Raw genomic sequence first — 22,326 nt, forward strand, 5'->3', positions numbered from 1 at the left:
TCACAAGAAGACAAGTGTTAAAGTCCAGAAATACTACAAATACTATGGACTAACACTCCTCCCTCTGGCTCCGCAGCTCTCACCTCGTACATCTCGTTCCAGAATGGGTTGAGGTTTTCCTTGACCACGTTGCTCTTGAACACGGTTTGTCCCACGGTGAGTTTGGCGTAAGGGTCGCTCTTTCCCTTCACCATTCCCCCCATCATGTTGTCTTTGGCCACGAGACTCTGAGCCTCCACCAGGATGATCCTCAGCATGCCCTGCAGCAGAGGAACATCAGAGGAACATCAGGGGAACATCAGAGGAACATCAGAGGAACATCAGAGGAACATCATCAGAGGAACATCAGAGGAACATCAGAGGAACATCAGAGGAACATCAGGGGAACATCAGAGGAACATCAGGGGAACATCAGAGGAACATCAGAGGAACATCAGAGGAACATCAGAGGAAAATCAGAGGAACATCAGGGGAACATCAGAGGAACATCAGAGGAACATCAGAGGAACATCAGAGGAACATCAGAGGAACATCAGGGGAACATCAGGGGAACATCAGAGGAACATCAGAGGAAAATCAGAGGAACATCAGGGGAACATCAGAGGAACATCAGAGGAACATCAGAGGAACATCAGAGGAACATCAGAGGAACATCAGGGGAACATCAGGGGAACATCAGAGGAACATCAGAGGAAAATCAGAGGAACATCAGGGGAACATCAGGGGAACATCAGAGGAACTTCAGAGGAACATCAGGGGAACATCAGGGGAACATCAGAGGAACATCAGAGGAACATCAGAGGAACATCAGGGGAACATCAGAGGAACATCAGGGGAACATCAGAGGAAAATCATCAGAGGAACATCAGAGGAACATCAGAGGAACATCAGAGGAACATCAGGGGAATATCAGAGGAACATCAGAGGAACATCAGAGGAACATCAGAGGAACATCAGGGGAACATCAGAGGAACATCAGAGGAACATCAGAAGAACATCAGAGAAACATCAGGGGAACATCAGAGGAACACAGAGGAACATCAGAGGAACATCAGGGGAACATCAGAGGAAAATCAGAGGAACATCAGAGGAACATCAGGGGAACATCAGGGGAACATCAGAGGAACATCAGAGGAACATCAGAGGAACATCAGGGGAACATCAGGGGAACATCAGAGGAACATCAGAGGAACATCAGAGGAACATCAGGGGAACATCAGAGGAACATCAGGGGAACATCAGAGAAACATCAGGGGAACATCAGAGGCACACAGAGGAACATCAGAGGAACATCAGTGGAACATCAGAGGAACACAGAGGAACATCAGAGGAACATCAGGGGAACATCAGAGGAAAATCAGAGGAACATCAGAGGAACATCAGAGGAACATCAGGGGAACATCAGAGGAACATCAGAGGAACATCAGAGGAACATCAGGGGAACATCAGGGGAACATCAGTGGAACATCAGAGGAACATCAGGGGAACATCAGGGGAACATCAGAGGAACATCAGAGGAACATCAGGGGAACATCAGGGGAACATCAGAGGAACATCAGAGGAACATCAGGGGAACATCAGGGGAACATCAGAGGAACATCAGAGGAACATCAGAGGAACATCAGAGGAACATCAGGGGAATATCAGAGGAACATCAGAGGAACATCAGAGGAACATCAGAGGAACATCAGGGGAACATCAGAGGAACATCAGAGGAACATCAGAGGAACATCAGAGAAACATCAGGGGAACATCAGAGGAACACAGAGGAACATCAGAGGAACATCAGTGGAACATCAGAGGAACACAGAGGAACATCAGAGGAACATCAGGGGAACATCAGAGGAAAATCAGAGGAACATCAGAGGAACATCAGAGGAACATCAGTGGAACATCAGAGGAACATCAGAAGAACATCAGAGGAACATTAGAGGAACATCAGAGGAACATCAGAGGAACATCAGAGGAACATCAGAGGAACATCAGGGGAACATCAGAAGAACATCAGAGGAACATTAGAGGAACATCAGAGGAACATCAGGGGAACATCAGAAGAACATCAGAGGAACATTAGAGGAACATCAGAGGAACATCAGAGGAACATCAGGGGAACATCAGAGGAACATCAGAGGAACATCAGGGGAACATCAGGGGAACATCAGAGGAACATCAGAGGAACATCAGAGGAACATCAGGGGAACATCAGGGGAACATCAGAGGAACATCAGGGGAACATCAGGGGAACATCAGAAGAACATCAGAGGAACATCAGAGGAACATCAGAGGAACATCAGAGGAACATCAGGGGAATATCAGTGGAACATCAGAGGAACATGAGCAAACAACTGATGACATGAAATGACTTCTGCTGTTAACCATCTCTTTTATTATAGGATTTTATTAACATTAAGAGACAACAAAAGTAGCTGTTGCTTTAAACCACTTGAAACCGCTTTAAACTGCTTGAAACTGCTTTAAGCCGCTTTAAACCGCTTTAAGCCACTTTTAGCCGCTTAAAACTGCTTTAAGCCACTTTTAACTGCTTTAAGCCGCTTTAAACCGCTTTAAGCCACTTTAAGCCGCTTGAAACTGCTTTAAACCACTTTAAACCGCCTTAAACCGATTTAAGCCGCTTTAAACCACTTGAAACAGCTTGAAACCACTTTAAGCCGCTTTAAACCGCTTGAAACTGCGTTATACCGCTTTAAACCACTTTCAACCACTTGAAACCACTTTAAACTGTTGTAAACCATAAGCCCGAGTTTTCCATCTTAAAGGCCACGGACAACAACACGTGCTTTAGACACTGTTGTACAAACCTCACTGGCAAAGCTGATGTCTGGAGACGTGTGAGGAGGAAGGATGAGCTCAGGGACGACCTCCTCTTCCTCCTCTTCTTCTTCCTCTTCTTCTTCTGCTGCTGGAGCTTCTGCCACTTTCACCTCCTCCTCGGCCACAACCACAGACGGGACGAGGGTCTCTACAGCCGGAGGGTCCACGGAGCTCGACCTGCAGCACAAACACCTCAAATAAACTTGGACAGACGAGGAGCCACGTGTGACCACTGAGTCTTACTTCACCGCAGCCTCGGACTCCTGTTTCTGAGGAGCAGGAGGAGGACCTGATGGAGGAGGAACTGACGGAGGAGGACCTGATGGAGGAGGAACTGCCACTTTGGGTTCTTTGGGCAGTGGACATTTGGAGGGAATCAACATCTAAAATAAATCACAGATGCAAAGGATTTATCTTCTTGCATTTCAGGGGCTTTTACACTCAAATCCCATGTCTGAGGGTCATGTCTGAGGGCCATGTCTGAGGGTCATGTCTGAGGGTCATGTCTGAGGGTCATGTCTGAGGGTCATGTCTGAGGGAGGGTCATGTCTGAGGGCCATGTCTGAGGGTCATGTCTGAGGGCCATGTCTGAGGGCCATGTCTGAGGGCCTAGAACAGGTCCCGTACCTTGAGTTCGGCCCGGAGCAGCAGCTGACTGTCCGGTCGTCCTCCGTCCAAGTGAAACCACTGATCCAGGACCAGTCCGGGCTCCGACAGCAGCTCTCGCAGAGGAATGACCACTGAGCCGATGGGCAGCGTCCAGCTGTGGGACAACTGGACACACCAGAGGAGAACTGGTCATTTTCACATAACGGTCTGTACAACACTGCAGCTCGTCTTCATCACGGTCTGGACCCGTTCTGACCGACAAGGATTCATAGTTTTACTCTCATAGTGTTACATCTAAGTCTCTATTAATAGTTATTTATCTTATTTTTTTATTTTGTGTCTTTATTCTTCATCTTTTCTTGAACTGTTCCTCAAAATAAAGGTCATTTTATCTCTTCTTAAAAGCTCTAAAACAGAAACGGCTTTAAACTGCTTTAAACCGCTTCTTAAAAAGCTCTAACACAGTGAAGTGCAGATCATGAAGAGTAATAAAGATATTTACAATGATGTTTAAGATGGATTAAAAAATGCAAAAATTAAAATAAATATAAATGATCAAATACGCGATGCGGCGTTACCTTGACGACCAGCATGTCCTCCCTGGGGTCGCGCACCCGGAAGCAGAAGGCCTCGTGCCACTTGGGCGACGTGCTCCGATCGCTCACCTGAAAAAACATATTTATTCATTCGAGATGGAGTGAAATGAAGACTTTATTAAACTTTATAAAATAATCTCACGGTTGTTTTCCGAGACTGTTTGTCGAGCCTGATTTCTGCTCCAACTTTTGGGTCTTTGCCACTTTTCTTCACCTGAAAAGAAGATCGTATCGTATAAAAACTGCAGAGAAACGTCATAACGGGTCAAATGAAATGTTCACGTTGTTGAAAACTCACTGGTAAAGCATCGGCCTGTTCAATGAAGAGGAAGAGAAGAGCCGCCGAGGAAACGGCTTTGTTCTGGTACGACTGATGCGACAGGAAGCACAGGACCTGAAGGACAAATACATTAAATGAATATGAAGAAATAAATAAAAGTCTTTGTCACGCTGGATTATCAAATGATGATAATTGGGCGGTAAAAGCTGTGTAAATGTGATATTTTAGGCAATTTTGGACAATGAATCCAAAACAAAGACGACTCTAGATTTACAGACGGATCATTTTTATTAACTTTTTTTATTTTTATTTATTTCTGGACTAATCTGCTCATGTTTGATTTATTTCTTTTATTTATTTATTTTTTAATCACATTTTTCAGAAGATAAACACGGAGAAAAACGCAGAAAACACGACACAAAGAGCAAAAATAAAACAAAGGCGTGGCATCCAGTACATAAAATATTTTTTAAAATTATGGCAGATCATTTTTCAAGAGGATCTTTTCGTTTTGTGACGTCGGACTTATTTACAGCTGGTGTGTTTTACAGTTAAATCTGCAAAAACAAGCGAATGACTGACATTTCTTATCACAAAAAAGAAACGCAGACGTCCCTTGGTAAAAACAGCCTTAAAACCATCAAATGACAAAGAATAAATGCAGTTTGTTTGTACCTGGTCCACGTTGTTTGACTCGGAGGACGTCGGGAGCCACTCGAGCACCAGATGAACGCGACCGGACTTCACCTCGCCGAGATTGTACCACTGAACACAAAACACACACGTCATAAAGCTGTTTTTATACTTTTAAAACAGCCACTGAGTTGTTGTAAACTCGCCTGGTCCGTGTACTGAGATTTAATGATGTCCTGTAGGTTTATTTTCAACCTGCGATTAGGGAAAAGTGATGTTAGAACATGAAATACAGTGGAAAGTATTTGTAGAAAGAGTGGTTTGTGTCTTCAGACCTGCCCATGAAATCATCCTTCACGTCCATGTCTTTATCAAACACCTCCAGATGCAGCTCTTGACCCGGAAGTTGAGTCAAAACCACCTGAAAAACAAAAACGACATGGAAATACAATATCACGGAAATACAATCTCGTCCCACCAGCGTCGCCCTGTCGCACTCCTTCCCCTCGTACATCTCGTTCCACCAGCGTCCCCCTGTCGCACTCCTTCCCCTCGTACATCTCGTACATCTCGTTCCACCAGCGTCCCCGTCGCGCTCCTTCCCCTCGTACATCTCGTACACCTCGTTCCACCAGCGTCCCCCTGACGCACTCCTTCACCTCATACATCTCGTTCCACCAGCGTCCCCCTGTCGCACTCCTTCCCCTCGTACACCTCGTTCCACCAGCGTCCCCCTGTCGCACTCCTTCATCTCATACATCTCGTTCCACCAGTGTCCCCCTGTCGCACTCCTTCATCTCATACATCTCGTTCCACCAGTGTCCCCCTGTCGCACTCCTTCCCCTCGTACATCTCGTACATCTCGTTCCACCAGTGTCCCCCTGTCGCACTCCTTCCCCTCGTACATCTCGTTCCACCAGCGCCCCCCTGTCGCACTCCTTCCCCTCGTACATCTCGTTCCACCAGCGTCCCCCTGTCGCGCTCCTTTCCCTCGTACACCTCGTTCCACCAGCGTCCCCCTGTCGCACTCCTTCCCCTCGTACATCTCGTACATCTCGTTCCACCAGCGTCCCCCTGTCGTACTCCTTTCCCTCGTACACCTCGTTCCACCAGCGTCCCCCTGTCGCGCTCCTTTCCCTCGTACACCTCGTTCCACCAGCGTCCCCCTGTCGCGCTCCTTTCCCTCGTACATCTCGTTCCACCAGCGCCCCCCTGTCGCACTCCTTCCCCTCGTACATCTCGTACATCTCGTTCCACCAGCGTCCCCCTGTCGCGCTCCTTTCCCTCGTACATCTCGTTCTACCAGCGTCCCCCTGTCGCACTCCTTTCCCTCGTACATCTCGTTCCACCAGCGCCCCCCTGTCGCACTCCTTCCCCTCGTACATCTCGTTCCACCAGCGCCCCCCTGTCGCACTCCTTCCCCTCGTACATCTCGTTCCACCAGCGCCCCCCTGTCGTACTCCTTCCCCTCGTACATCTCGTACATCTCGTTCCACCAGCGTCCCCCTGTCGCGCTCCTTTCCCTCGTACACCTCGTTCCACCAGCGTCCCCCTGTCGCACTCCTTCCCCTCGTACATCTCGTACATCTCGTTCCACCAGCGTCCCCCTGTCGCGCTCCTTTCCCTCGTACACCTCGTTCCACCAGCGTCCCCCTGTCGCGCTCCTTTCCCTCGTACATCTCGTTCCACCAGCGTCCCCCTGACGCACTCCTTCACCTCGTACACCTCGTTCCACCAGTGTCCCCCTGTCGCACTCCTTCCCCTCGTACATCTCGTACACCTCGTTCCACCAGCGTCCCCCTGTCGCACTCCTTCATCTCATACATCTCGTTCCACCAGTGTCCCCCTGTCGCACTCCTTCCCCTCGTACATCTCGTACACCTCGTTCCACCAGCGTCCCCCTGTCGCACTCCTTCCCCTCGTACATCTCGTACATCTCGTTCCACCAGCGTCCCCGTGTCGCGCTCCTTTCCCTCATACATCTCGTTCTACCAGCGTCCCCCTGTCGCGCTCCTTTCCCTCGTACACCTCGTTCCACCAGCGTCCCCCTGTCGCACTCCTTCCCCTCGTACATCTCGTACATCTCGTTCCACCAGCGTCCCCCTGTCGTGCTCCTTTCCCTCGTACACCTCGTTCCACCAGTGTCCCCCTGTCGCGCTCCTTTCCCTCGTACACCTCGTTCCACCAGTGTCCCCCTGTCGCACTCCTTCCCCTCGCACATCTCGTACATCTCGTTCCACCAGCGTCCCCCTGTCGCGCTACTTTCCCTCGTACACCTCGTTCCACCAGCGTCCCCCTGTCGCACTCCTTTCCCTCGTACACCTCGTTCCACCAGCGTCCCCCTGTCGCACTCCTTCCCCTCGTACATCTCGTACATCTCGTTCCACCAGCGTCCCCCTGTCGTGCTCCTTTCCCTCGTACACCTCGTTCCACCAGTGTCCCCCTGTCGCGCCCCTTTCCCTCGTACACCTCGTTCCACCAGCGTCCCTCTGTCGCGCTCCTTTCCCTCGTACACCTCGTTCCACCAGCGTCCCCCTGTCGCGCTCCTTTCCCTCGTACATCTCGTTCCACCAGCGCCCCCCTGTCGCACTCCTTCCCCTCGTACATCTCGTACATCTCGTTCCACCAGTGTCCCCCTGTCGCACTCCTTCCCCTCGCACATCTCGTACATCTCGTTCCACCAGCGTCCCCCTGTCGCGCTACTTTCCCTCGTACACCTCGTTCCACCAGCGTCCCCCTGTCGCACTCCTTTCCCTCGTACACCTCGTTCCACCAGCGTCCCCCTGTCGCACTCCTTCCCCTCGTACATCTCGTACATCTCGTTCCACCAGCGTCCCCCTGTCGTGCTCCTTTCCCTCGTACACCTCGTTCCACCAGTGTCCCCCTGTCGCGCCCCTTTCCCTCGTACACCTCGTTCCACCAGCGTCCCTCTGTCGCGCTCCTTTCCCTCGTACACCTCGTTCCACCAGCGTCCCCCTGTCGCGCTCCTTTCCCTCGTACATCTCGTTCCACCAGCGCCCCCCTGTCGCACTCCTTCCCCTCGTACATCTCGTACATCTCGTTCCACCAGCGTCCCCCTGTCGCTCTCCTTTCCCTCGTACATCTCGTTCTACCAGCGTCCCCCTGTCGCACTCCTTTCCCTCGTACATCTCGTTCCACCAGCGCCCCCCTGTCGCACTCCTTCCCCTCGTACATCTCGTTCCACCAGCGCCCCCCTGTCGCACTCCTTCCCCTCGTACATCTCGTTCCACCAGCGCCCCCCTGTCGTACTCCTTCCCCTCGTACATCTCGTACATCTCGTTCCACCAGCGTCCCCCTGTCGCGCTCCTTTCCCTCGTACATCTCGTTCCACCAGCGTCCCCCTGTCGCGCTCCTTTCCCTCGTACACCTCATTCCACCAGCGTCCCCCTGTCGCGCTCCTTTCCCTCGTACATCTCGTTCCACCAGCGCCCCCCTGTCGCACTCCTTCCCCTCGTACATCTCGTACATCTCGTTCCACCAGCGTCCCCCTGACGCACTCCTTCACCTCGTACACCTCGTTCCACCAGTGTCCCCCTGTCGCACTCCTTCCCCTCGTACATCTCGTACACCTCGTTCCACCAGCGTCCCCCTGTCGCACTCCTTCATCTCATACATCTCGTTCCACCAGTGTCCCCCTGTCGCACTCCTTCCCCTCGTACATCTCGTACATCTCGTTCCACCAGTGTCCCCCTGTCGCACTCCTTCCCCTCGTACATCTCGTACACCTCGTTCCACCAGCGTCCCCCTGTCGCGCTCCTTTCCCTCGTACACCTCGTTCCACCAGCGTCCCCCTGTCGCACTCCTTCCCCTCGTACATCTCGTACATCTCGTTCCACCAGCGTCCCCCTGTCGTGCTCCTTTCCTTCGTACACCTCGTTCCACCAGTGTCCCCCTGTCGCGCTCCTTTCCCTCGTACACCTCGTTCCACCAGCGTCCCCCTGTCGCACTCCTTCCCCTCGTACATCTCATACATCTCGTTCCACCAGCGTCCCCCTGCCGCGCTACTTTCCCTCGTACACCTCGTTCCACCAGCGTCCCCCTGTCGCACTCCTTCCCCTCGTACATCTCGTACATCTCGTTCCACCAGTGTCCCCCTGTCGCACTCCTTCACCTCGTACACCTCGTACATCTCGTTCCACCAGCGTCCCCCTGTCGCACTCCTTCCCCTCGTACATCTCGTTCCACCAGCGCCCCCCTGTCGCACTCCTTTCCCTCGTACATCTCGTTCCACCAGCGCCCCCCTGTCGCACTCCTTCCCCTCGTACATCTCGTTCCACCAGCGTCCCCCTGTCGCGCTCCTTTCCCTCGTACACCTCGTTCCACCAGCGTCCCCCTAGCGTCCCCCTGTCGCACTCCTTCCCCTCGTACATCTCGTACATCTCGTTCCACCAGCGTCCCCCTGTCGCGCTCCTTTCCCTCGTACACCTCGTTCCACCAGCGTCCCCCTGTCGCACTCCTTCCCCTCGTACATCTCGTTCCACCAGCGTCCCCCTGTCGCACTCCTTCCCCTCGTACATCTCGTACATCTCGTTCCACCAGTGTCCCCCTGTCGCACTCCTTCACCTCGTACACCTCGTACATCTAGTTCCACCAGCGTCCCCCTGTCGCACTCCTTCCCCTCGTACATCTCGTTCCACCAGCGTCCCCCTGTCGCACTCCTTTCCCTCGTACATCTCGTACATCTCGTTCCACCAGCGTCCCCCTGTGGCGCTCCTTTACCTCGTACATCTCGTTCCAGGTCGGGTTGAGGTTGGCCTTCACGACTTGGCTGCTGAACGTTTCTCCGCCGATGTTGACCTTGGCGTAGGGGTCGCTCTTGCCCTTGACCATTCCGCCCATCAGGTTGTCCTTGGGCACCAGGTTCTGCCCGGCCAGCAGGTGGATCCTGAGCAGACCCTGGAAAACGGTATCGCGGTTATCCGGACTTTTCAGACTTAAAAAAGAATAAAACATTTCAGATTTTCCACAATAATACATTTTATTTGTCAGTATTCTCTATGATAAGCCTTCAGTCACCGTATTTCGACATTTATTTGGTTGATAACGTGTTTATTTCTTTTGAATAATTGAGAATTTTCATCGTTTGACTTGTAAAATACCAAAATAAATCATTAGTTGCACAGAATCATCTTTTCAATTAAACTTTATTGTGAAGAATACGTCCACGTGGAAAACGACAATCGCACAAAACTAAATATTTCACCTTTTAAATCGTTTTTTTTAATACTTTTTTTTAGACACAGTATAGTTGAGGAGATTTGCTCAAGAACAACGAAAATACTGTATTTTCTGGACTATAAGTCGCACCCTTTTTCATAGTTTTGGCCGGGGTGCGACTTATACTTACATTTATACTTATATACTTATACTCCGTAGCGACTTATATGTGATATTATTTGTTATTTTCACACTTGCAACCACATTTCATACTCCAGTGCAACTTATTTATGTTTTTTCTTCTCAATTATGCATTTTTTGGCTGGTGCGACTTATATTCCTGAAAAAAATTTAAATTCAGCTTTTAAAATCACGCTAGACAAAGTAAATTATAAATACGTTTTTGTTTCAAGTTTTAAACAAATTATTATATTATTATAATTAAATGTCAGCAATATTTTTGGTTAATGCAGAATTTTGTTAATAATGTTAAATAATAGTAGTAATTGTTTTTTTATGATAGTGAAATGTCCAAAAACTTAGTAGTAACAAATAGTGAGAAAAACACTGAAAGTAAAGATTTATTAATATAGCGTCACTAAAGTTTAAGTTAGTGAAGAATGTCGGTTCTTTCTACCGTGTAAAGATGAAGCGTTTACATGTCAACAAGGAACAGGAACACAAAACACGCCACACTTTCTCCAGCTCATGTCCGTCTGAAAACATGTACAATCTTAAATAAGACCAGACCTCAAAGAGTGATCAAATAGTCGCATTTATCTTGGTTTTAGTTTATTTTGACTTTCTTTAAATAAGATTCACAAATAGAACAAGTAAGTTACAAGCACTTTTTTCAAGTGTAGTAGCATTTGTTTCTCATTTCACGGTAGAAAATGCCTCTTTTTCTCATTTTAAGTAAAACAAGATGATTTAAGCTCGTTCCATTGACAATCTCACTTTAAGGCAGTCAAATCATACACAAAAAACAAGATAAATACTACTTATTACAAGAACTTTTTAACTTTAGATGGGAATTTTCTTTCTTTCTTTATTTTTCTTTATTTAACACATTTACCCTAACTAACCCAATTATCGTATTTTCTGGACTATAAGTCGCAACTTTTTGGGGTAAAACTGATGCTTTGGTAAACTTGTTAGCATGTTCTTTATGCTATAGTTATCTGAATAACTGTTAATATGTGACGTTAACGTACCAGACACTTACCACAGTTCTGTCTGTGCCTCATGTAGCTGAAGGTGTTAGCGTTAGCATACGTACACCTATTCACCATGTTCTCTCATCTGTTATTATTTTAAACTGCATTTCAAGATCAAATGTCTGTTCCTGGTCTTGAACTTATACTCCAGTGCGACTTATATATGTTTTTTTTCTTCTCTATTATGCATTTTTTGGCAGGTGCGACTTATACTCCCGACAAAAACAACGTAAACGCACGGTGGTAAAAGCATTTATCGCTTTTCAGTGTCAGAATACTTTTGAAGAAAGGAAAAACCAGCATTTAACATCTTCACAGTTCTACTCCCTATAAGAAGGACCCGGTTACCTCAGTGGCAAAGCTGGGGTGAGGCGTGGTCTGCAGGGGGCGCTGTTTGGAAGGGTCCTGCTCCAGTTTGGACGAGGCCTCGGCGGAAATGCGCTCTTCGTCCAACCACAGCACCTGAGGATGAAGGAAACACAAACCACATGAACACAGACGGTTGAACATTAAAAAGATTGAAAAATTACACGGGTTTGTCACGTGCGATTTAGAACGATTTGCATTTTTTGTGCGGCAGAGGTTTCATATTCTGGCTCTAAACGTGTGTAATATGTGGCTGTAATGGTGGAAAAGCTGGAGTTACACGCACAGTAATCCATTCATTTTAATCTAGAAGAGCTGCTCTGCCCCCTACTGGTCAAGGACAAGAGCAAACGCAGGCTTTAGACCAGACATGGGCCCTTGGGCTTTATTAGACAGGAGATGAAAGAATGAAGGGAGAGAGAAGGGAGGACATGCAGTAAATGTCGGAGTTGCAGGATTTGAAACCACTGCAGCCAGCCATTCATTTTACCTTTCACTTGTAATGCCCACATTTCCCCAAGAGATAGCGCACTTTGACATTTTTGGCGCCCTCTTCTTTCTCTGTTAAGCTTTTCCCAACTAGCCTTTCTGTAAAAACATGCCAATGTCACGTCGCATGGATCACCAAATTAACAGGAAAAAACTTTGGGAATCCAGGACAAAGTGAAAGTGGAAAACCCTGAGCAAGATGATATTTTCCTTCACTGTATCATCCATCAGGAAACACTGTGTAAGTCTATATTGCAGCTTAACCATTTTGTGGATACCGTTGCGCAAGGGGACTCCACCACCGTCACACCATTCATCTGCTCCTGGCCTGGCCCCTCGGTCAAATTTAAGAACCCATTGTAGCCCTCGAGTCAAAAAGTTTGCCCATCCCTGCTTTAGACGTTCAAGTGCTGCGACGGCACAATTCTGTATACAAAACCAGGAATGCTAACGGCAGCTGTGGGCTAAATGCTACCGTGATGCTAGCGCCACCTGCTCTATTTCACTTCTCTGAGGTCAACGACGTCTGTTAAGACTCAGTTGTGACTCAACTTGAATTAGTTGTACTTAAAATGGACATAAATTGCCAGAAAATGTCATAAAGCAGTGAACATTTTTCATTGAATCAGCGCCAGACCACGCCCCCCACAATGACTGTAGTGTAGTGTATTATATCTGTACTTTTATGATGCTGAACAAATAGAGCAATTTATTCAACAAATGTCAATTATTACACTTGTAAGAATAATCACAATCAACGAATCAACTAAAGATAAACCTCGATAAGAAGATTGTCCTTTCATGTCTTTTTTTGCACATTCTTCTATACTTAACATTATTCTATGTTTATATATTCATATCTATATTCTCTATATAAGGTGTGGGTAAAGCTTCTGTCTGGACTCACCCTGAGCACACAGTTGATGTAGATGCGACTGGCCGGTCCGGATTTGTCCAGCTGGAACCACTGATCCAGGCAGAGGTTTGAGTTTGAGAGGAGCCGAGACAGAGGGATGGAGAGGCTGCCCAGGGTCTGCACACGGTCCACATCCTTCACCTGCAAAGGTCAAGAGGCAGAGGACCGATCAGAACACTGAGAACCTCCAGCACAGAGGACTGATCCAACACTGAGAACCTCCAGCACAGAGGACTGATCCAACACTGAGAACCTCCAGCACAGAGGACTGATCCAACACTGAGAACCTCCAGCACAGAGGACTGATCCAACACTGAGAACCTCCAGCACAGAGGACTGATCCAACACTGAGAACCTCCAGCACCAGCGCCTCAGAGGACTGGAGTTCACTCAAACGGTGAGATTGTGTGATTGACTTTCAGGAGACACATTTTTGAATCTAGTGACTGTTTCACATTAAGTGAAGTCGACTGATCGAAGGACTTAAGAAAACTGATGTTACTGAAGAAAAAGGGTAAATCTCAATGATCTACGTCGCTAAAACTGTGCTAAATATGTTTACTCTTGATATTGTCCACTCAGGGCGGCTGAGGCTACAAACAGCTCTCAGATTTCCTCTTAATAAACAACTCATTTGATGTTTTTCAGTCAGGTTTAGACCTGGTCACAGCTCTGAGACTGCTCTTGTCAAGAGTCCGTCATTAAAGATACAAAAGCTCCACCCATAAGGTGGAGGCGTCGACCAGAGAGTCGTGGTGAAAGATACATACGCTCAGCACAGACGTGTGCAGAGGCAGATAGTGCGCTGACGTCTACGGATGGTCAAACATGGGAATGAATCAATCTAAAAGCAATGTGACCGTCCCAGAGACGCCTGTCACTATGGCAACGTCAAATAAATATGGGAAAGAGTGTCTGGAGTGTCAGTGTGGGCCAGTGTGGGCCAGTGTGGGCCAGTGTGGGCCAGTGTGGGCCAGTGTGGGCCAGTGTGGGACAAGATATCTGGTTTTCCATCTGGATTATTAAGCACGGACAAAATGTATGATTCATGTCAACAAAACTGTTAAAATGAATGAATAGAAATAAAGCTTTTGTCATTTCTGTCATGTCTTTGTGATTTTAATGCATTTTTTTCCTGTTGTGAAGCACTTTGAATTGCCTTGCCCGTCATGTTTTGAATATCTATTTATTTTCTTGTTGTTGTTGTTGTTGTTGTGTACTGAACCACACGGTTTGTCACACAAACACTTTCAATAAACACCATTTTAAGCACAATGTAAATGGGAAACTCAGACTCTGAGGGCTTCACCTGGATGTCGATGTCCTGACTGCGCGGGTCCTGGATGAAGAAGGTGAACGCCTCCTCCCACTCCGGATTAACGGTGGTGTAACACGTCTGGAAAGGGATTAAAACGATAAGACGGTTCGTCGATTACAAACGAACACAAACACACTCGTCCCAAACCTTGCTCTCTCTCGTGATGTCCTGGACCGACAGCTGCACCACCGGACTCGGCTCTTTATTCCCCTTTTTCAGCTGAAAAACAATCATCAAACACGCAAAAATAATTAACACACGTTCACTTCCAGCGTTCCGTTTACGTGCGGATATTTAGAGCGTTGCCGTGACAACTGTGAGTCATAAACAGGAAGTGGAAATGGGCACAAAGGAAACCCACAAACGGTTTTGAGGACTCTGCTTTTGAGTATGAGGGAAATTTGCAAAATGCGATTCATAAAAAGCGTTCGTTCAGACAGAAAAATGTCTTGGTTTAATAATAAAATATATGCTTTACTTTGTTTATGGTGAACTGATATATTTAGGCTTATATTCTGTGATTACACTTATTATTACGCTAATGTTTGGGCTGAATATTCTTTTCTCTGTTACCTTAAGATTTTAGCTCCCACATTAATAAAGTCCATAATATTTAACGTTATTTATTGTTATTGAGCTGCTTTACCTGATGTATTTGAGTTCTTATCAAATATAAACTGTTCATAAGTCAATCCAAACAACACGATTACTTTGTTTCATATTTATATTCTTGTCCTTGGTCCGGATTCGATTGCAGTTTGTAAAATTGCACGTTTCTGGGCTTCAGCGTCGAGCTAACGTTAGCCGCCGCGCCACACGTCTCATTCACAGCAGCTGACCACAAACAGGAAGTGATGCGCATAGTTTTGTGGCGACTCGAGGCTGTGGTCTGTCTGTTCGTTTGAATCCACAGCAGATATTGCCATAGATTATTCTCCCTGTGATCTTAAAGACACCTTAAAAGCATTTTGTTCAATAAAAAATACACAATAAACACATAACATACACATAAAAGCTATAGCGCTTCAGTGTTTCAGTAAAACCTTTTCAAACACATCAGTATTTACAGTGTTTGTATTGTCCATTGGAATAAGACTCTAAAATGGATTATTCTGATTTAATAAAGATGTCATCAGAGAAACGGTCACTCACGGGCAGAGCTTCAGCCTTGTCCAGATACACCACCAAGATGGCCGACGACGGCGAGTCTGAGCTTTTACTGGAGGTGACACGGCTGTTACTGCTCAGGACCTGGTGATTTACACAGATTCAAACAGATTCAAACAGATTTGAACTGATTCAAACAGATTTAAACAGATTCAAACTGATTTAAACTGATTCAAACAGATTTAAAAAGATTCAAACTGATTTAAACAGATTTAAACTGATTCAGATTTAAACCGATTCAAACAGATTCAGATTTAAACTGATTTAAACAGATTCAAACTCATTTAAACAGATTTAAACCGATTTAAACCGATTTAAACCGATTTAAACTGATTTACACTGGATTAATAGATTTTCTAAATGGGATCCACATTTAGTCTGATTGGAGAACTCTGGTTTGTCTTACTTGTTTTGAGTGGTTCATGTTCATAAACTCTAATCTCTATTCTAATCTAAAACTCAGAGAAAACGTCTCTCCGAGATCCGAGTTCTGACCTGTGAGAACAAATATAATGCAGCATTGTTCTACCTGTGAGAACAAATATAATGCAGCATTGTTCTACCTGTGAGAACAAATATAATGCAGCATTGTTCTACCTGTGAGGACAAATATAATGCAGCATTGTTCTACCTGTGAGAACAAATATAATGCAGCATTGTTCTACCTGTGAGAACAAATATAATGCAGCATTGTTCTACCTGTGAGAACAAATATAATGCAGCATTGTTCTGATAAAAATCATTCTAAAACTGTTCAGGAAATGTCAACATTTGTTCTGTAAAAATGTGTTTTTTAGAATCAAATAATTGCTCAGATGAGTTAGGCCTTTTTATGTGTGTCTAAAATCCAGATTACAATCATCAAAATAAGATTAAGATTATATTTTATAGTTGACTAGTCACAATTAGTCAATTAACCTTTTCAGACTTAATTCATAATCCTCCAAAACTGCAATAACCCAGTTTAATCCACATGTGAGAGAGAATGTGCTTCAGGACTGTAGGCCACATGAGTTTACACTAGATTATTATAAAAGCGAAGCGAATTAATCCACAGGAAATGTGAAGAGCTGTGAGGAAACGAGCGGCCCCTGGGGGACAGTCGCATCGCTGTGAAGGAGCCTAACTCCTAACTGTCCAAAAGATATAATAAGGAAGAAGTTATGATCTCACACAACAGGCTCGTAGTGACTCATGAGACTCATGTTATTTCATATGTAGTTCTTGTAATCGCCAATAGGGCTGGACAAGAATGAACATCCCACTAACGATAGTGGACGATATTATGTCAACTCAACAGAAATGTGTTCAAACATGTCAGACAAATGTGAAGTGTCCGTCAAATGAATTACAAAAGTGAAAAGATCTCACCATATAAACTTATTTTAATGTTCACAGCATCATTTTTGGTCATTTTTACTTTTAATCTGCTGTTTTTTGTAGCTTTTTAACTATAAATCATGTACATGATATTCAAATTCTGCATATCTTCAAAACAAACAAACAAACAAACACACAAACACACAAACAAACCTGCTCCAGCCGGTCTGTGTTTGGCAGAAGTTTGAGCCACTCCAGCCTGAAGTGGACTTTTCCTGTCGGTGTGTCTTTGAGAGTGAACCACTGCAACAACAACACAACACAATGAAATACAACACACAACACAATGAAATACAACACACAACACAAGGAAATACAACACACAACACAAGGAAATACAACACACAACACACAACACAAGGAAATACAACACACAACACAAGGAAATACAACACACAACACACAACACAAGGAAATACAACACACAACACAATGAAATACAACACACAACACAAGGAAATGCAACACACAACACAAGGAAATACAACACACAACACAAGGAAATACAACACACAACACAAGGAAATACAACACACAACACAATGAAATACAACACACAACACAAGGAAATACAACACACAACACAATGAAATACAACACACAACACAATGAAATACAACACAATGAAATACAACACAATTAAATACAACACACACACAATGAAATACAACACACACACAATGAAATACAACACACACAACACAATGAAATACAACACACAACACAATGAAACAGTCACAACACTCAATACTCAACACCACAAAGATAATAATTATTATTATAATGTTCTTTTGTACACAGTAGACTGTAGGTTTCAACACAAAATAATGTGTATAAAAACACTTGAGTAAAACTCAAGATTATTATAAAACTGTTTGAGAAAACTCAAATTTTGCCTTGTTTATGAAATTTGTATTTATTTTTTAGTATTGATTATCTAGTTTTGATACTAGTTTTAGTATTGATTAGTAGCTATTTTTCAATATTTTGACAACCCTTAAAACGCTATAATATATACATACTTTAAATAGTAATAAATTATAACAATTCTACAAATTAAATAAATTATAGAATTCTTAGACCATGTGGAAAAAAGTACACATTATTTATAATAATTATAAACTGTCACATTGTAGAAGAAGATTCAGTTGTTTCATCTGGACTTTCGATACGAATCCAAGAGTCATTGTCAATCTGCGAATCAAGACCGGGAGCTCAGATATTCATCCTACTCCTCCAGACCTCCTGATGAAAAGGTGTTATTGGTTTCACCAGAAACTAAACCTCTTTGTTTTCTATCAAACTAATCTCTAGGGATTCAAAATTCAATTATAAACAACTGGAAGGTTGAATCTTAAACCTTGTTTCTATTTAATGATGGTGTTTCTTTTTGAACAAATATTGCCTCTTTAACTTTTTCAAAGCATCTTTTGTCTTGCTCAGAATCTTCACCTCACTGTGTTTGATAAAGTGGTTTGTGTCTTTAAGATGAAGATGCACGACGCTTTGTGGTTCTGAACTCCAGTGTCTTCTGTGCTGATAAAGCCTCTTGTGCACTGGCTGTTTAGTCTCACTATGTGGCGCTCTTTACAACTTTCTTCACTGCATTGGACAGACAATAGAGGCTGATCGTCCATTAAAGGGCTGATAGTAAACAAAGAGGTTTAGTTTCTGGTGAAACCAATAACACATTTGCATCAGGAGGTCCCGCCCGGTGGGCAGGGCCTACCCAGAGTAGGATAAAAATCTGAGTTCCCGGTCCTGATTCTCAGATTGAGAATAACTCTTGGATGAGAGTCCAGATGATACGACTGAATCTTCTTCTACAATGGACCCCTCCTGGACCAATGAGGAATCACACCGACATAAACTGTCACATTTAGATTTTTTAAATTGCAAACACCAAAGCCGAAAATATAAACGATGGACTAAAAACCTACTTAAATTTATGAAAAGTAGAAATTATAAGCAGTTGAGTAAATTATTGGGTCTAGTTAATTAATATTTAAACATTTGCAAGATAGAAAATGTTTTCCTCACGTCGTCAACGGCAATGGATTTCTTCACAATCCCCAGATCCAGCTTTGTCCTGGAAAGAGATGAACGTGTTTTAATAATCATCTCTAGAGTTTCATGTCATAATCATCTCCAGAGTTTCATGTCATAATCATCTCCAGAGTTTCATGTCATAATCATCTCCAGAGTTTCATGTCATAATCATCTCCAGAGTTTCATGTCATAATCATCTCCAGAGTTTACTCCGACAGAAATGAATGGATCAAATGAATCGTGACTCAGTGAATGTACAAACACATGAAAACATTACCTTCCCAAGAAGTCGTCCTGATCTGTGTCTTTGTCATAAACTTCCACCTCCAGCTCCTGCCCAGGCACTTCATGCACAATGACCTGACGCACAACACAACACATGAATGACCTGACGCACAACACAACATGAATGACCTGACGCACAACACAAAATGAATGACCTGACGCACAACACAACATGAATGACCTGACGCACAACACAACATGAATGACCTGACGCACAACACAACATGAATGACCTGACGCGCAACACAACATGAATGACCTGACGCGCAACACAACATGAATGACCTGACGCGCAACACAACATGAATGACCTGACGCACAACACAACATGAATGACCTGACGCACAACACAACATGAATGACCTGACGCGCAACACAACATGAATGACCTGACGCACAACACAACATGAATGACCTGACGCACAACACAACATGAATGACCAGACGCACAACACATGAATGACCTGACGCACAACACAACATGAATGACCTGACGCACAACACACAACGTGAATGCCCTGACACACAACACAACATGAATGACCTGACGCACAACACAACATGAATGACCTGACGCAAAACACATGAATGACCTGACGCACAACACAACATGAATGACCTGACGCACAACACACAACGTGAATGCCCTGACGCACAACACAACATGAATGACCTGACGCACAACACAACATGAATGACCTGACGCACAACACATGAATGACCTGACGCACAACAAATGAATGACCTGACGCGCAACACAACATGAATGACCTGACGCACAACACACACAACACACAACACATGAATGACCTAACACACAACACACACAACACATGAATGACCTGACGCACAACACACAACACACACAACACATGAATGACCTGACGCACAACACACACAACACATGAATGACCTGACGTACAACACACACAACACATGAATGACCTGACGCACAACACACACGCACACAACGTGAATGACCTGACGTACAACACACACGCACACAACGTGAATGACCTGACGCACAACACACACGCACACAACGTGAATGACCTGACGTACAACACACACGCACACAACGTGAATGACCTGACGCACAACACACACGCACACAACGTGAATGACCTGACGTACAACACACACGCACACAACGTGAATGACCTGACGCACAACACACACGCACACAACGTGAATGACCTGACGTACAACACACACACACACAACGTGAATGACCTGATGTACAACACACACGCACACAATGTGAATGACCTGACGCACAACACACGCACACAACGTGAATGACCTGACGCACAACACACGCACACAACGTGAATGACCTGACGTACAACACACACGCACACAATGTGAATGACCTGACGTACAACACACACGCACACAATGTGAATGACCTGACGCACAACACACACAAGCAGCGTCATGATCCAAAGACAACATGACACACACCGCTGTCACATGAAAAGTCACAATTTACAGATTGTGGAGAAAATGATCGGTCGCGTGATGTGACAGAATCAAGCTGTCAACAATTATTTTAAAGGTCCACGATTATTTCTATAGTGAAGTACTGCTGTCTCAGACCACATGCCCCTGACCTGTGGTGTTCCCCAAGGGTCAGTCCTGGGACCCCATCTGTTCACCCTCTACATGCTGCCGTTTGGTCAGCTGATAAACAGTGAAAATGTGTCTTATCACAATGATGCAGACGAGTCAGATCTATGTTTCACTGTCGCAGGTGAATATGGACCCGTGGAGTCACTGCATCCAACAGATCAGTTTGTGGAGGCAAAACAACTTTCTCCAGCTGAACTCAGACAAGACTGAAATCATCGTCTTTGTCCCACAGAAACAAAGAGAAAGTGTTAGTCTGGGGGTAATAATGGACTCGAACTTTAACACGTCAAATCAATAACATCAGCAGCTTTTTACCATCTAAAAAACATTGTCAAAAATATAGTGTCTAAACCAGATTTAGAGAGACTTATCCACGCGTTTGTCTCCAGTAGATTAGACTGTAACGGCCTGCTCACTGGCCTCTCCAAACGAGCTGTAAAACAGCTGCAGTACATCCAGAACGCTGCTGCTCGGGTCCTGACCAGAACCAGGAAGTACCATCACATTAGTCCTGTTCTCAGGTCTCTGCACTGCCCCCTGTGGCTCAGAGAATAGACTTTAAAGCAGCTCTGCTTGTGTACAAGTCTCTCCATGGCCTAGCACCAAAGTACATCTCGGACATGTTAGTGCCGCGATAAATTATAAAAATCATTAGATGTTTTCTTTCTTTTGATCTTGTCGGAATATTTCTGCGCACGCCTTCCTAAAGACAAGGCGTGGCAATCTCTCGTACGCAGTGAAACGCTCCCGCTGCGCTCCCGCCCCGCCGCGCTCTCACCTCGTAGATCTCTCCCCATTTGGGCGCGGCGGTGTTGTCGATGTGTTTGGAGGTGAATGTCTGGGGTCCCACTCTCAGGATGACGTACGGGTCCGACAGGCCGGCCATGACGCCCTTCACGTAGTTATCTTTGGCGGCCAGATTCTGCGCCTCGATGAGATGGATGCGCACCACTCCCTGTCGAGGGCGAAGAGCAGAGGGACATTCACTTAGTCCGGCTGTCACTCCTGAAGGTCAGGGTGTGGTCAGAGTGTGGTCAGGGTGTGGTCAGTGTGCGGTCGGAGTGTGGTCAATGTGTGGACAGGGTGTGGTCAGTGTGTTGTCAGTGTGTGGTCTGTGTGTGGTCAGAGTGTGGTCAGTGTGTGGTCAAGGTGTGGTCAGAGTGTTGTCAGAGTGTTGTCAGTGTGTGGTCAGTGTGTGGTCAGAGTGTGGTCAGTGTGTGGTCAGAGTGTGGTCAGTGTGTGGTCAAGGTGTGGTCAGAGTGTTGTCAGAGTGTTGTCAGTGTGTGGTCAGTGTGCGGTCAGTGCGCGGTCGGAGTGTGGTCAGTGTGCGGTCAGTATGCGGTCAGGGTGCGGTCAGAGTACAGTCAGAGTGTTGTCAG

At 45.7% G+C, this 22,326-nt stretch overlaps 1 protein-coding gene across 1 annotated transcript in view; it reads right to left on the reverse strand.

Moving 5' to 3' along the window:
• Positions 1-22,326, reverse strand: part of esyt1b (extended synaptotagmin-like protein 1b) — a 72,362-nt gene that overhangs the window by 22,619 nt on the left and 27,417 nt on the right. The window contains exons 9-29 of the mRNA XM_072451501.1: positions 21,726-21,902; positions 19,308-19,390; positions 19,022-19,070; positions 17,135-17,224; positions 15,587-15,685; positions 14,582-14,653; positions 14,426-14,512; positions 13,108-13,257; positions 11,694-11,807; positions 9,691-9,867; positions 5,286-5,371; positions 5,157-5,205; positions 4,993-5,082; positions 4,336-4,431; positions 4,180-4,251; positions 4,020-4,106; positions 3,460-3,606; positions 3,152-3,215; positions 3,076-3,121; positions 2,820-3,009; positions 84-260 (exon numbers count right to left, since the gene is read on the reverse strand). Of these exons, the coding sequence (XP_072307602.1) occupies positions 84-260; positions 2,820-3,009; positions 3,076-3,121; positions 3,152-3,215; positions 3,460-3,606; positions 4,020-4,106; positions 4,180-4,251; positions 4,336-4,431; positions 4,993-5,082; positions 5,157-5,205; positions 5,286-5,371; positions 9,691-9,867; positions 11,694-11,807; positions 13,108-13,257; positions 14,426-14,512; positions 14,582-14,653; positions 15,587-15,685; positions 17,135-17,224; positions 19,022-19,070; positions 19,308-19,390; positions 21,726-21,902 (2,202 nt within the window). The remainder of the gene's footprint in view (positions 1-83; positions 261-2,819; positions 3,010-3,075; positions 3,122-3,151; positions 3,216-3,459; positions 3,607-4,019; positions 4,107-4,179; positions 4,252-4,335; positions 4,432-4,992; positions 5,083-5,156; positions 5,206-5,285; positions 5,372-9,690; positions 9,868-11,693; positions 11,808-13,107; positions 13,258-14,425; positions 14,513-14,581; positions 14,654-15,586; positions 15,686-17,134; positions 17,225-19,021; positions 19,071-19,307; positions 19,391-21,725; positions 21,903-22,326) is intronic.

This window comes from Eucyclogobius newberryi, unplaced genomic scaffold (genome assembly GCF_026437365.1).
Source record: "Eucyclogobius newberryi isolate DKJ021-1_F unplaced genomic scaffold, fEucNew1.0.hap1 SCAF_19, whole genome shotgun sequence".
NCBI lineage: Eukaryota > Metazoa > Chordata > Actinopteri > Gobiiformes > Gobiidae > Eucyclogobius > Eucyclogobius newberryi.